At 42.7% G+C, this 13,201-nt stretch overlaps 1 protein-coding gene across 16 annotated transcripts in view; it reads right to left on the bottom strand.

Moving 5' to 3' along the window:
- Positions 1–13,201, bottom strand: part of cacna1g (calcium channel, voltage-dependent, T type, alpha 1G subunit) — a 207,199-nt gene that overhangs the window by 109,488 nt on the left and 84,510 nt on the right. For all 16 annotated transcript variants that reach the window (XM_078938047.1, XM_078938056.1, XM_078938048.1 and 13 more), the window contains exons 7-9: positions 4,153–4,447; positions 1,505–1,597; positions 521–1,409 (exon numbers count right to left, since the gene is read on the bottom strand). In XM_078938047.1, the coding sequence (XP_078794173.1) occupies positions 521–1,409; positions 1,505–1,597; positions 4,153–4,447 (1,277 nt within the window). The remainder of the gene's footprint in view (positions 1–520; positions 1,410–1,504; positions 1,598–4,152; positions 4,448–13,201) is intronic.

Here is a 13,201-nt window from a genome sequence, read left to right as displayed (position 1 = left end):
GGTCCTTAGCCAAAAGTAAGGCTGCTGGTGGGAAGTCGCTTCAAGATTGTGTTTCTTGTTTTCTTTACAGTTATCGAAATATGCCACACACTGTGACCACGAAAACACCAGCAGAACTGTTTTTAAAAAGACAGGTTCATACAAGATTGTCATTGGTGAAACCTGAAGTTCCTCAGTGCTCTCTACCCCGGTCTGTTGCATCAGGTAAGAAGCTGAGGTCTTTCTTGGTGGGTCAGAACGTGTTAGTGAGAAACTACAGGGGAGGAGAGAAGTGGTTGAATGGTGTAATAACTAAACTTTTGGGTCCTGTGACAAATTTGGTGTCTGTAAATGATGGGAAATGTGTAAAAAGACATGTAAACCAAGTGCTGACTACAACCCAAAACGGTGAAACATCAAAAGAAACGAGTCTTGAAACTGAAGGAGAATGCTTGCCTGATTCAAACAGCAGACTTTTGGAAGGCTGCCTCTCAAACGCCACGCCAAACCAGCTCCATGACATTGAAAATGCGTCACCTACCTCTTAGGGCGCTTGTGCTCATCTGGCTGGATGACCATCTCTGCATGGGAGACATGTTGAGGCTACCGCTGATATTTGAGAGTGTGCTCGCTGCAGCGCTACCTCGCCTGGACTCCACCAAAGCTCGGGCCTGGAGGGTGGGGTAGTTCTTAGGCCCTGGAGCAGCAAACGGCACAGAGTTCCTTTTCATTCCCTTGGATGTAGTAAACAAAGGAGTCTGGAAGGGAGCTTGAGCAACGCCGAAACTTTTGGGTGAGGGAGCGCAACAACGAACTTCAACATTTGCCACAGTGCAAACTGAATAGGGTGCTGCTGCTACTGAACTGGATACACTGGGAAGGTTAGTCTCTGAAATTGCTGTTGTGATAAAAGATGGCAGTGCCAAAGCTGGATATCCACTCCCAGCAGTTGCTCGGAGACTCCTTTCATTGTTCCCAAGAACCTCTACAACGCCCCCCTCAAGGGCCTTGAGGCCTCCTCCATCTTTCACATTGCCATTTCTTAGGTGGTAATGATGGTGATGGCTGTGATGTTGTATCACATGGTGAACAGACACAGATTCCCGCCTCGAGGTGTGTCTTCTCCTTCTCCTCTGGCTGCGTTGAGGTTCTGTGGCTGGAGGCGAGACCGTGATCTTAAGTCCTGCATGGCGAGCCAAAAACCTGAATGTATGAGCCACTTGCTTTGCCCCTTTTTGGATGATGTGGACCAGGTACTTAAGGAGCTCGTCATAGCAGGAACCCGGCTCAGAGACGGAGGCCAGGGTGCTGGCATTGGACAGGAAGTGTGCTCTTTGTTCTTTCATTAACTGGCTCTCCCTCTGCTTGGTTTCTGAGAACTGGGTGGCAATGACCACCAGACACAGGTTGATCATAAAGAATGAGCCAATCTGAAGAAAAAGGAACATTAGGTTTTGATTGGATGGAACACTGGCTCAATCCTTTATTGCAAAGAATTTGGATTTAACCAAGAAATTTCACTTACAATGATGAGCAGGATGAAGTAGATGAAGTTGTAGAAGGAGTGAGCGTCCATCACAAAGTACATGATGTCTACCCAGCCCTCCAGAGTAATCACCTAAAGACAACAACAAAGAACCACAGAAGTTTTCAAGATTTGAAGCTCTATTTTTGGCTTTTAAAGAATAAACCTTCTGAAGTTTAGAGAAACGATTTGATGCAGATTTTCATACAACATTTTTTAAAGTGTTATAATTTTTAATCTCTACAGTACTTGCAGGTACAAACATGTCCGTTTAGCCATGGCTAGTTCTTTTTAAATCCCACAGCCTCACAACTCTAAAGGAGAAAGCTTTTACACTCAGACACCCACAAGATTTGTTATAATAAACATAACACAATAGCTGAGCTAATGAAGGCTTGTAATGTCCCAATTGAAAAAAAACAAAGTTCATCTTTGCACACGTCTGTGAGGTCAACCAGTATATTATAGGACATGAAAAAAAAGTTCTTCAAAATAATACAGAAGAACATATTCGGAGTGGGGTTTTTTTCTAAATTGAGTTACTGTTGTTCATTTTTCAAAGCTTTTTTTTTTTTTTTCAAAGCTGATAGACACGGTCTCTCCAGCGGGTCCTGGATCTTGCTCAGGGACTCTGGCTGGTGAGATAGCCAGAAGCACGTCCCGAAGGAGGCCCCCAGACCAGCGACCTCAGCTGGCTTCACTCGATACGAAGGAGAAGCTGCTCTACTCTTCTCTCCAGGTCTCCTCGAGCTCCTCAGCCTACCTTTAAAGGAGCAGCACCCAGCCACCCTACAGAGGAAGCCCATTTCAGCTACTTGTACCCTGAACCTCTCTCTTTGGGTCATGACCCAGAGCTCATGACTATAGGTGAGTGTTGGAACAAAGATCGACCAGTAAACTCTTTACCACAACATACCAGCACAATGACCGCATGGCCTGAGGTACAGACTTCATTCTTCTTCGGCACTTTGCCTCTAAGGAGGGCTTTATCTACTAATGTGATTTCAGCTTGGGTGATGGACAGCATAAGCCAGAAGTCTGCAGCTTCTGTTTCCTCAGCACAAGGGTCAAAGGGGGTTGAGGAGATCCTCAAAGTATTTCTATCACCTCGCAACAATATCCCCAGTTAAAGTCAAAAGCTACCAACCCGCACCAAAAACTGTGCCAGCACAGTTTTTCCCTCTTGGGGCACTAGATGTTTTGCCAGAATCCCTGTGGAGGCCAAAGGATAGTCTTCTATGGCCTGACCAAACCATCCCAGTCCTGATTTTGCCTCCACAATAGTCCGGGTCACAGCTCAGTTAGACCCCTGTTACCTGCCAGCTACCACAGAGTCCCATGAGCCAGCCAGGCACAGTACAACTCCTTCAGCTTGACAGTATCCCTTACTTCCAGCGTCCACCACTGTTTCCACCACTACTGCCACAGAGCTACAGCAGATCCCTGGGCTCAGGTTAGGGTTAGACGTCTCAGTCTAGAAAAGTGGAGGAACTTGAATGGAAGCAACCATGGAAGAGACAAGAAACAATACCCACAATGGAAACAACAGTTTGAGGCTAAAATCAAAGCAGCTCAGAGAGAAGTGAGTCAGCTGACAGAGGCCCAGAGAGGAGCGATAGAAGAGCAAGAACCCAAGAAATACAGTCTCATAACTGAAGCAAACAAAGGCTCCTGGCCTTTGCAACTCAATGAACATATTAAAGTATATGCTTAGTGATGGTAATAACAGCACAGCAGACCCCCTAAGGCTGGAAACCAAACAGTACTGAAAAGTATATGGGAGAAAGAGACACCTCAGACACACATCAGCAATGCCCATTGGCTGGTCTTTCTGAGAAAAGAACATGGCAACCTCCCTGAACAGAATCCAGTAACCATCACAGTGGCAGACATCCAAGAAAGAGTCTCAGGAATGAAGAATTGAACAGCCCCGGGCCCTGACATGATACATGCCTACTGGCTAAAGATACTCACCGCACTCCATGAGCACCTGGCAGCACAAATGAACCAACTGCTAAGAGATGAGACTCATCCCGAATGGCTAATGGAAGGATCCTGATCCAGAAGGGTCCCTCAAAGGGTGCAGTCTCATCGTACAACCGGCCAATAACCTGTCTCTCCACAACATGGAAGCTCATGATTATATTCTTCAATTGCACTTGTGTTGTGTCTTGTTCTACTGATTGAGTTGTTGTCTGTGTGTATGTATTCTGCAGCTGTGATCCCAGAACCAATTTCTCTCAGGGGACAACAAAGAACTGAAATAAAGATTGATAGACTGATTTATTTACTGACATTTAATTTACATAAATTAGCATATAGATTAGCATGAGTGAAGTCTAAACAATTATCTTGCGGCATTGCGCATAATATAGGTTTTTGTGTATCATCTAGTCTTATTTGTGCAAACCAGGTGAGCAAACAAGACTGCTTGGCTGTGTTTGGATGGAGTTGGCCTACAAAATGGCCAAAGCCAAAGAAACTTTAGTGTCCCTCAAAAATTAGGCAGTCCAGTGAGGTGAAACACTCCACTAAACAATCCCAGGAACTGGAATTTTAACCAAAGTCTAATAACTGATCTTTGCGGGTCCATGATCTGTGCAAAAAAACTGACCTTCTGATGTTCAGTGTCATATTTGCTATCTCACCTGAAAAATGGCGATCCAGGCATAGCAAATGTTGTCAAAGTTGATGGCTCCTTTAAAAGGATTGACCAGGCCAGCAGAGCAGTTGCTGTAGTACTGGTTCCAGTTGACACAGGTGGTGTTGTCTGTGCTGTTGTAGGCATCAATATCCAGAATGCATTGCGCCCCACCCTTGTCATACAGCTTTGGAATTGAGCTGCAGTCCCTCATCCCATTGTCACGTGGCATTGAGCAGATGAACGGGTTCTCGTCATCGTTTTCAGTGTGGTAGTATCTTCCAAGTTCTGTGGACAGAGGGCTTGAAGAGGGGAAAAAAATATGTATATTATTACAAAAAGTTACTGCCATTTAGGCAGCCAAGTTCCGAGAGCAATTTAAAGTCTCATTAAAAAATCTAAATGATCTCATCCATACCTTGGTCCTCTGTTGTGTCATTAACAAAATGTTGAATAAAAATGGGTAAATATGCTTTCATTTATAAAGCAGAGTAACTTCAGAGTATTTCCAAAAAAATAAGAGCTGAAAATAAAAATGACAGCATTCAATCTTTCCAAAATGATAAAGTAAAATAGCTGTCAGGTTCTGTCAGATGTCTCCTTACTGCATGAAAAGGATGTCAACCTTTATCATCTTCACGTCCAACATTAATGGATCCCAAACTGCGCCTCCATGATCACAAAGATGCTTTTAAGTGGAGAGGTTTTTTTTTTAATATATTTTAACTAGTTTAAAACATTTGCTGAATCATTCACAACAAAAAAACCATTACAGAATTTAAATAAGTGTCCGGAACGTTTCACAGCTGCACTTGAATCCAGGAAAATTAGGACAGATGGGAGACCACAGTCGGCTGTGCAGAGGAAGTCATTGGGTATTTTTCTGTTTCTGTGCTGTGATAGGGTTAGAAACCAGACTGGAAGAGTCCACATGGGGTGTTACAGGTGAGGTGAGTATAGAGCCAAGCATCAACTACCTTTTCTAGGATCTTGGAGTTGAAGGGTTTGTTAGAGATAGGGCTGGAGTTGTGGAAATATTGGGGATCTGAATCAGATTTCTTCAATATTGGGGTCACAACAGCAGTTTTATTGAGAGCAGATGAGTGAAGAGAGAATAATGGTAGAGATGAAAGGCAATTTTAACAAGGACTGTGGAGACGGGAAGGCCCTGAATTATGGATTAATTTCTAGACTACTGAGTAACTGGGAAACCTGGGAAAATGGGAGTGGTTCTGGTGGGGGAACCGCTGAGGGGTTGAGGTGCAGCTGGTGGTTGATGTTCAAAAATATTAAAAGAGAGTTACAGGTGTGAGTGGAGACATCTGGGGAGGCAGACGCGCAGATGGTTGAGTTTGTTGAGGAGCAAAAAAGCGATGTTTTAGAGTTCATGAAACCTGAGAAATTCCCGGATTTTCCATGAGCTGTTGAGTTGTTGTAGTGAAGTAGAATTCTAGATCTTTATGATGGTAAAATCAATCTAGTTTTCACCAGAATGAATAAATGTAACTAACTGAGTTATCAGGTGTGTGTGTGTGTGGGGGGGGGGGGGGGGGGGGGTTGTTGTAATGAACCATTATGTCATCGGAAGAGGACAGGTTCCTCAGAAGGAAAAGTAATGAAAAACAGAAGGAGCTGGTGTCCATGGTAATTTCCTCAATATTCTGAAGTGTCATGTGGCTGGGGTGGGGGGTTGGCTGAAACGTGGAGCTGAAGGATGCCAGGACATGGTTAGAGACCATCATCAGCTGTGCAGTAACATATTAGGTCCAACATGTTGCCCTTGGTGTATGAAGGTTGATGAAATCCAGAGCTTTCCTGACATGAGGACGAGTCTAATTGTTTGTGGATGCTGGAATACTCTTTGAATATTCCATTGGGTGATAGAGAAGATCGATGATACGTAGAGTTTCATAGTCACTTTGAGGTTATGTGCGCCGGGGGTGGTGGATGAAACACAGAAGCCGCAATGGTGGGAAGGGGTCCAGTTGCCTAAACTGCAATAGATAAACTGCAGGACAGGGACCGGCAGGACGTTTCCCTTCATGAGACGAATTATCACAAGACCTCCTTGGGAGGAAGCGCGAGGTTTGGAGATGTAAAGAAACCCAGGAGGAGGGGTCACTGAGCTGGTAAGAGTCCTTTATCTGCTACCAAGTTTCTGATTAACAGAAAAAAATTAGGGTTAGAGAGGAGATCCTAGATGAGAGGACCTTTGCCCTTGAGATGAGCGGTGAGATAGTGGTGTCGTCCAGCGTTAGGAGACCTTGATGGGGTGGCTGACGTGTGAAGATCAACAGTCCAGTTGAGTTTTCTGATGGTAACTTGTGGAACAGAAGGATGGAATTGGGTTGTATTTGTTATAATGGAAGTTCCTGCGGTTCCACGGTGGATGTACCTTCAACAGAGTGGCAGTGCTCTGTCTATTCTACCCCTTTATTCTGGTCCTGTTAGACCAGGGGTCAGCAACCTGCGGCTCAAAGGTCAAAGTGCATAGGATAGCACAAGGGCTAAACCGGAAGAAAATTACCATATAGAGAAACTGAATGCCTGCATCAGAGACATCAAGACCTGGATGACAATTAATGACCTCCTCCTGAACCCAGAAAAAACTGAGGTCATTATACTAGGTCCTAAAAACCTCAGAGATGCTCTGTCTGCTCAGATAGTCTCCCTGGATGGCATATGTATAGCCCCCAATTCCACAGTTAGAAACCTTGGGGTTTTATTTGACCAGGATTTATCATTTAAGGCTCACATATCTCAGGTGTATAAAACTGCATTTTTCACCTGCGGAATATAACTAAAAAGGTAGATTTTCTAATAATAATAATATTATTACCATCTGCTAAACATTAAGCTATTAACACATTTGAATTCAATTTAGTGACAATAACAATAAGTTGTTAGTAGGCCCCCAGCTAGTAATCATAGAATATTGAACTTATTGCCCCCCTACCTCACCTATGGTAATGAAGTATGGGGGAATAACAACAATTTTCATTACATCCATTATACATAGATTGTTTCATAAACCAGGCAAGGCGGTCCATTCCCCCTGCTTAGATGAATACTATATTGTATTAATATTGATATGCTAAAAATGAAGATTTTCTATTATTATTGTTATTAATATTACCATCCGATATGTTACCGTACTTTGAATTTCAAAGGGGCTTCCTGAACATTGCATATGTAAAGAGGTTTTAGGGCTGGAGCTCCAAACTCATCTTCCTTCAGCAGAAACAGTCTTTGATCTTCTAAGACCATCTGAAAGGGTTAGGGTTAGGGTTGGCTGTAGGTCTGACATGGATCATAAATCAATCATCTCTGAGACTGATTAAATCCCTGGGAACCGCTTCAGACATCTGCTCACGTGTGGGGAACAAAGGTTTATTATCTACTGGCTGCTAGGAAGTTCCAGTCACCTGTGGGGGACCACCTGGGGAGCCATTTGGTTGCGGGACCATGTCAGTCTGTGAGGAGACCTCCTGGACAGCAGACGCGGGAAACAGATGCTGACTCCAAGTATGGACTAAGGAAGTAGGCAGGCTCCCTGCCGGCCAATCAGAGCGGCCAGAGGCGGAGATACAGCAGCCATCTTGCTTCCAGAGGAGGAGATTCTGACCACCTGTTTAAAAGTCTGCACTCAAGGAACTTTCCTTTGTTCCCAACAGGCTGACACGTTAAGACGCTGGTAATTTGGCGCTGTGCAAGCTCTGAAACTTTGGGAATCCGGACGTCTGTTTTATTTTGTTTTACTCTGTTTTAGAAATATTGTTAGGGAAATAAATTTGTTAAACTTAATCCGGTAGTATCCAGTGGTTTCTTCTTCTCGACTTTTTTGAACACGCAAGGAAAGTAATCTCAAAGCGACAGATTATTTCCTACATTTTTGGTGACGCCGACGTGATAAGTCAGGAAGGAACGCGGATCGCAACGCGGAGCAGACCGGTAGGACCGGATCATAGTGGTTATTACCAGATTTCTGAGACTTTCGGCGAAAAGTCGGTGACGTTTCCTCCCACGTGTTTGACTTCCCCCGAGGCCTCACAAACAATAAAGGTAACGCAGGAACCTGTTCATAAATTCTGCATATTCCTAATCATATTCCTAATCATCTCTCCTCACATGACTTTTGTAACGCTTTAATGTCCTTCTTTGTTTCTAAGATCTCTACAATTCATCAACAGCTCACAAGCCAAGCTGCAGTCTCTGGAGTGGACACCTTCACTCCTCCCTCGGTTCTGACAACCTTTTCAAGATTTTCACTTCCTTCTGTACAAACCATTTCTGACCTCATCACAAACTCTAAACCTTCCACCTGCCAACTGGATCCCATTCCTACATCTCTTGTTAAATCCTGTCTCCTTTCTCTTCTCCCATCAATTACCAACATTATTCACTCCTCTCTCATGTCTGGTATTGTTCCACATTCTCTAAAAGTCGCCTCTATAACTCCAGTTTTGAAAAAACCTGGTCTTGACCCAAATAACTTTAACAATCTTCGTCCAATCTCTAATTTACCTTTTATTTCAAAAATCCTTGAAAAAACTGTTGCTCTTCAGCTCCGTGCTCATCTTTCCAGTAACAACATCTACGAACACTTTCAATCTGGTTTCCGCCCACTCCATAGTACAGAAACAGCTCTGTTAAAAATCACAAACGACCTCCTCTTAGCTTCAGACTCCGGTTCACTGTCCATTCTCATTCTCCTTGATTTAACCGCTGCTTTTGACACCATCTCCCACAATATTCTTATTCACAGACTTCAAACTATTGGTATTTCTCACACCCCTCTGTCCTGGTTTTCTTCATACTTATCAGACCGTAGTCAATTTATCCACATTAAACCTCATATGTCAAATACCTTCACACTCTCTGCTGGTATTCCCCAGGGCTCTGTCCTAGGTCCCCTTCTCTTCATCATTTACATCCTCCCTCTTGGTTCTGTCTTCCATAAACACAAAATTAATTTCCATTGCTATGCGGACGACACCCAGCTCTACATTTCTACGAAACCCTCCTCATCACTTCCTCCTTCCTCCCTTACCCTCTGTCTGCAAGAAATCCATTCCTGGTTCTCTTGCAATTTTCTGCAACTTAACAGTTCCAAAACTGAAGTCCTCCTTGTAGGCACTCCATCCACTATTTCCAAATCCAATAGCTTCTCCATCTCTATCAACGACTTCTCTTTTCTTCCCTCCCCCCAGGTAAAGAGTCTGGGTGTCATCCTCGACAGCTCACTTTCGTTCCAATCTCATATTAATAACATCACCCGTTCTGCTTACTTTCATCTCCGCAATATATCTCGTCTCCGCCCTTCTCTCACACCTCATACAACTGCTGTACTTGTTCATAGTCTTGTTACGTCTCGGATCAATTATTGTAATTCCCTCCTGTTTGGTTTGCCCAATAAAACACTCAAAAAATTGCAGCTTCTCCAAAATTCTGCAGCCTGCATCATCACCAGGACCCCGTTATCACACCACATCACACCAATTCTCCAAAACTTACAATGGCTTCCCATAAAACAAAGGGTTAGTTTCAAGATTCTCCTCATCACCTTCAAAGCACTCCATAACCTGGCTCCACCCTACATTTCTGATCTTCTTCACATTTCCATTCCCTCCCGATCTCTCCGTTCCACTTCCTCTCTCCAACTCCATGTCCCACCTGCCCGTCTTGCTACCATAGGGGGCAGAGCTTTCAGTCGCTCCGCCCCTCAGCTATGGAATTCTCTTCCCCCAGATTTACGGAATACCGACACACTGCCACTATTCAAATCCAAACTCAAGACTCATCTCTTCAAACAATCATATAGTTAATCCATTCAGTTCATGCAACCTCATTTGTCTGTTTGTCTGTCTGTTTTTCTATCCTACAATTTTTTATGTATTTATCTTAAATGTTTGGTTTTTTTATGTCTTTATGTTTACTCATGTTTTACTCTGTTAATTTCTTATTGATGTTTTATTCTGTTTTTCTTATTTTAACCTTGTACAGCGACCTTGGGTGACTTGAAAGGCGCTTGAAATAAAATTTATTATTATTATTATTATTGAATAACTAAAATTGTGGGGAAATGGAGTATGTGGGCGGCATAGCGCACCTCAATAAGTTTTGTGGTTCACCCTCCCGGAAGAGCGAATTGAGTAAAAGCAAATTGTACACATTGGACAACAGCAAATTTTGAAAACATTGAGAAACAGCAAATTATGCAGGTTTTGCATCTGTTCAACCTGTGGAAATTGAAAAACAGCAAATTGGGAGCTTGTGATACTTGGAAATCAGCAAATTTAGTAGGTTTGCGTCTGTTCAGCCTGTACAAAATCCCGTACGAAAAACAGTGTTACTATAGGAACTAATTTTGCGCGTTGTAGGATTTTCGGAAACCCCAGGAAGGCTGCGACCCTTTGCAAATTATTTTTTAGGCGGAGAGAAACCACAGAGAGATTCAAAATACAAATGAAAGATGCATTAGACAGAAAATATGAGGAAACCGGTGTATTTTGTTTTGACGACAGACGACGCTGACGACTTGACTTGACAACAGCGGTGAAAATGGCTTGAATGAGGATGAATGAAATGAAATGTATGCGATGTTGGAAAGAATGGGATGAAAAAGTGTTTGAAATCTGTGAATTTTAACTGTATTTTCCACATTTCCCTGTGTATTGTTTCTCTACGGATGCAACCATCTTGTTCATCATGTTTACGTCGAACGGACCAATGACGGGACGTTTTAGTTGCTTTCGAATGTGTCCACGACTCTAATTGGTTGTGTCCGTACCACGTGGTAAGCGTGACGGAGTCCTAGCCAAAATGGCGTCTGTGAAGAATAATTAGAAACTGCCTTTAACTTTTATTACACTAATGGTTTAAACTTAATTCACTGAGCATGTATTGTCATCTCAAAATTATATTACATTTGAAGAAAGCACAGCCAAACTATTGTTCTAACAGTTTCTTCCCATACTCCCTCTTTTCTGTGCATGTTTTCTGCTGAGCAGGCCTCAGACTTATCTTCACTTTAGCCTTGGAGGTTCTCTCCAGCAGTAACCTGTGGGCGTGATTTTCACATGAGGTCCATCGGACGATCTTCTGAATATGCAAATGCAGGGTTTTTATACCAAAGCCCATCCCTGAGCTCGTTGGTTCGGACTTTGAATGTACCATGTTCATGTCTGTCCCCTTCGTGTTTGTGCGAAGTAAAACCTCCACAAAAGCTAAGTAACTGTCTCTGAGTCCTTATTCATTATTTCTGTGTGTAAGAAACTGACGGGGTAACGAACCTAAAAATATTCCTATTTTACAGTCCTTTCTAGAAAATCCAGTTTCTTCACAGCGTCGGCGGCTCTGATTGGCTTAGTTTGTACCATGTGGCCGCCGTGCCCGGAAATCGTAATGGCGGAACACGCTACACTTTTTTACGAAGAAATTTGAAGACTTTGGGATCAAATTTGCGGTAAAATCATGGCGGGGATCGTAGTAATCTAGCGTAGTCATGACCTCGGTTGTAAGACGTCGTTTACAAACAAATTTCAGTGGGTTCAGTGGGAAGCCTCTGCCACAACAGCGAGATGGCTGCGTGCATGACTGCTGCAACCGTCTCTGTTCGAACGAAAACAACTCTCTCAGGAGGTTCTCCAAATCTTTTCAAAAAACATGGTATGGTAGCATCGGTCTTATACATTTTGTGTAAAATAATTTTGTAAAAATATTTCGGTTTTCTTATTGTGAATACATGTCTCTAATTTGTTTGTATGTCCTAATAACCGTGATTAAGTTCAGCTTTGTTCAAAGAAGTATTATTGACATTTTAAATTTGTTTAATTTAGTTTGTCTGTTTTAATCTTGTGCACTGCTGTGTGAATGAGAAGCGAATGAGTGGCAGTTTTGTTTGTTTGAATAATAATCAATAGTATTTGAAAAGTGTTATCAGAGATGGGAAATGGACAGAGCAAAGGAGAAATGAAGTAAAGGAGAAATGAAAGGCATGGGAAGTGAAATGGAGGGTCTTCGGACATGGAAAGGTGTGGTAAGAAGGTCCAGGGTCTGGTAGAATGGAAGAAGGGGGAACATGAATGTTAAAACGCTAGTTATGAACGATTCATTTCAGTGAAATGGTTTATTTTTGTTTATGTGTAAGGTACCTAATTTGTTGTGTTATGTCTTTTGCAAAAACGGTTAAAAGTTATTGTCTTTGTATTGATTGTCTGTATTTTAGAGTGTTAATTGTGTTTTTGGTTAAATAAGGAAAAGCTTAAATTATGGAATTTTGTTGCTTTTAGCACTTCTCCAAATTTCTTTTTGTAGGGCTGCAAGTCCTTAATGGTAAGTCAAAACAATTCGTCTTTGTTTCTTGATTAAGAGTGAATGATTAGCGGCCAGAATGCATGTAAGAAAATATATTTTCCAAAGATTTTGCTCCACGTCCGTCATTTCGGACAAAGAAAATTTTAGGGATTTTTCCCTTTGCTGGTTTTTATTACTGATCAACTGACGGCGTTGGAGAAGGTGAAGACTGAACATGACTAATAAATTTCTAAATCTCTTTCCAAGCAGAAGAGCAGACCTATCCTGAGACCTCATAAATCTTTATGCAGAAAACCCCCCTCTGCTTCAAACCCCCCTCTGCTGCGTGGGTGAGTGACAAAAGGCGCAGAAGTTTACCATCCTCCGCAGCTCACTACCTTCACAGGAGGGGGCCGAGTCAGGACTGACTGACTGACCCTCAGATCAGCTCTCCTAGTCAATTGAAGGCATGATTTTGCGCATGAAGAATGCATTGGAACGTCTGGCAGATGATAAGAGTCGATTTTAACATACATCTGATTCATCACTGCAGAGCACATTACAGGGCGGAGGGAGAAGTTGATCAACTGAAAAATTATTGACACTGCAGCCAAAATCCACTCAGGATAATAAATGTGTTTAACAAAAAACAAAGCAAATAACATGATGAGTTTAAATACCCTCAGGACCTGCAGCAATGTTCAGGTATCGGAGGCCGGGACAGGAAAAAAGGCGGATATCCTGTCAGACGTGAGCCACCC

This window comes from Oryzias latipes, chromosome 19, assembly GCF_053564925.1.
Source record: "Oryzias latipes strain Hd-rR chromosome 19, Olatipes_Hd-rR_3.1".
In the NCBI taxonomy this organism is placed as follows: domain Eukaryota; kingdom Metazoa; phylum Chordata; class Actinopteri; order Beloniformes; family Adrianichthyidae; genus Oryzias; species Oryzias latipes.
Note: the sequence above shows the minus strand (reverse complement) of the source record. Positions and strands in the feature narration are given on the sequence as shown.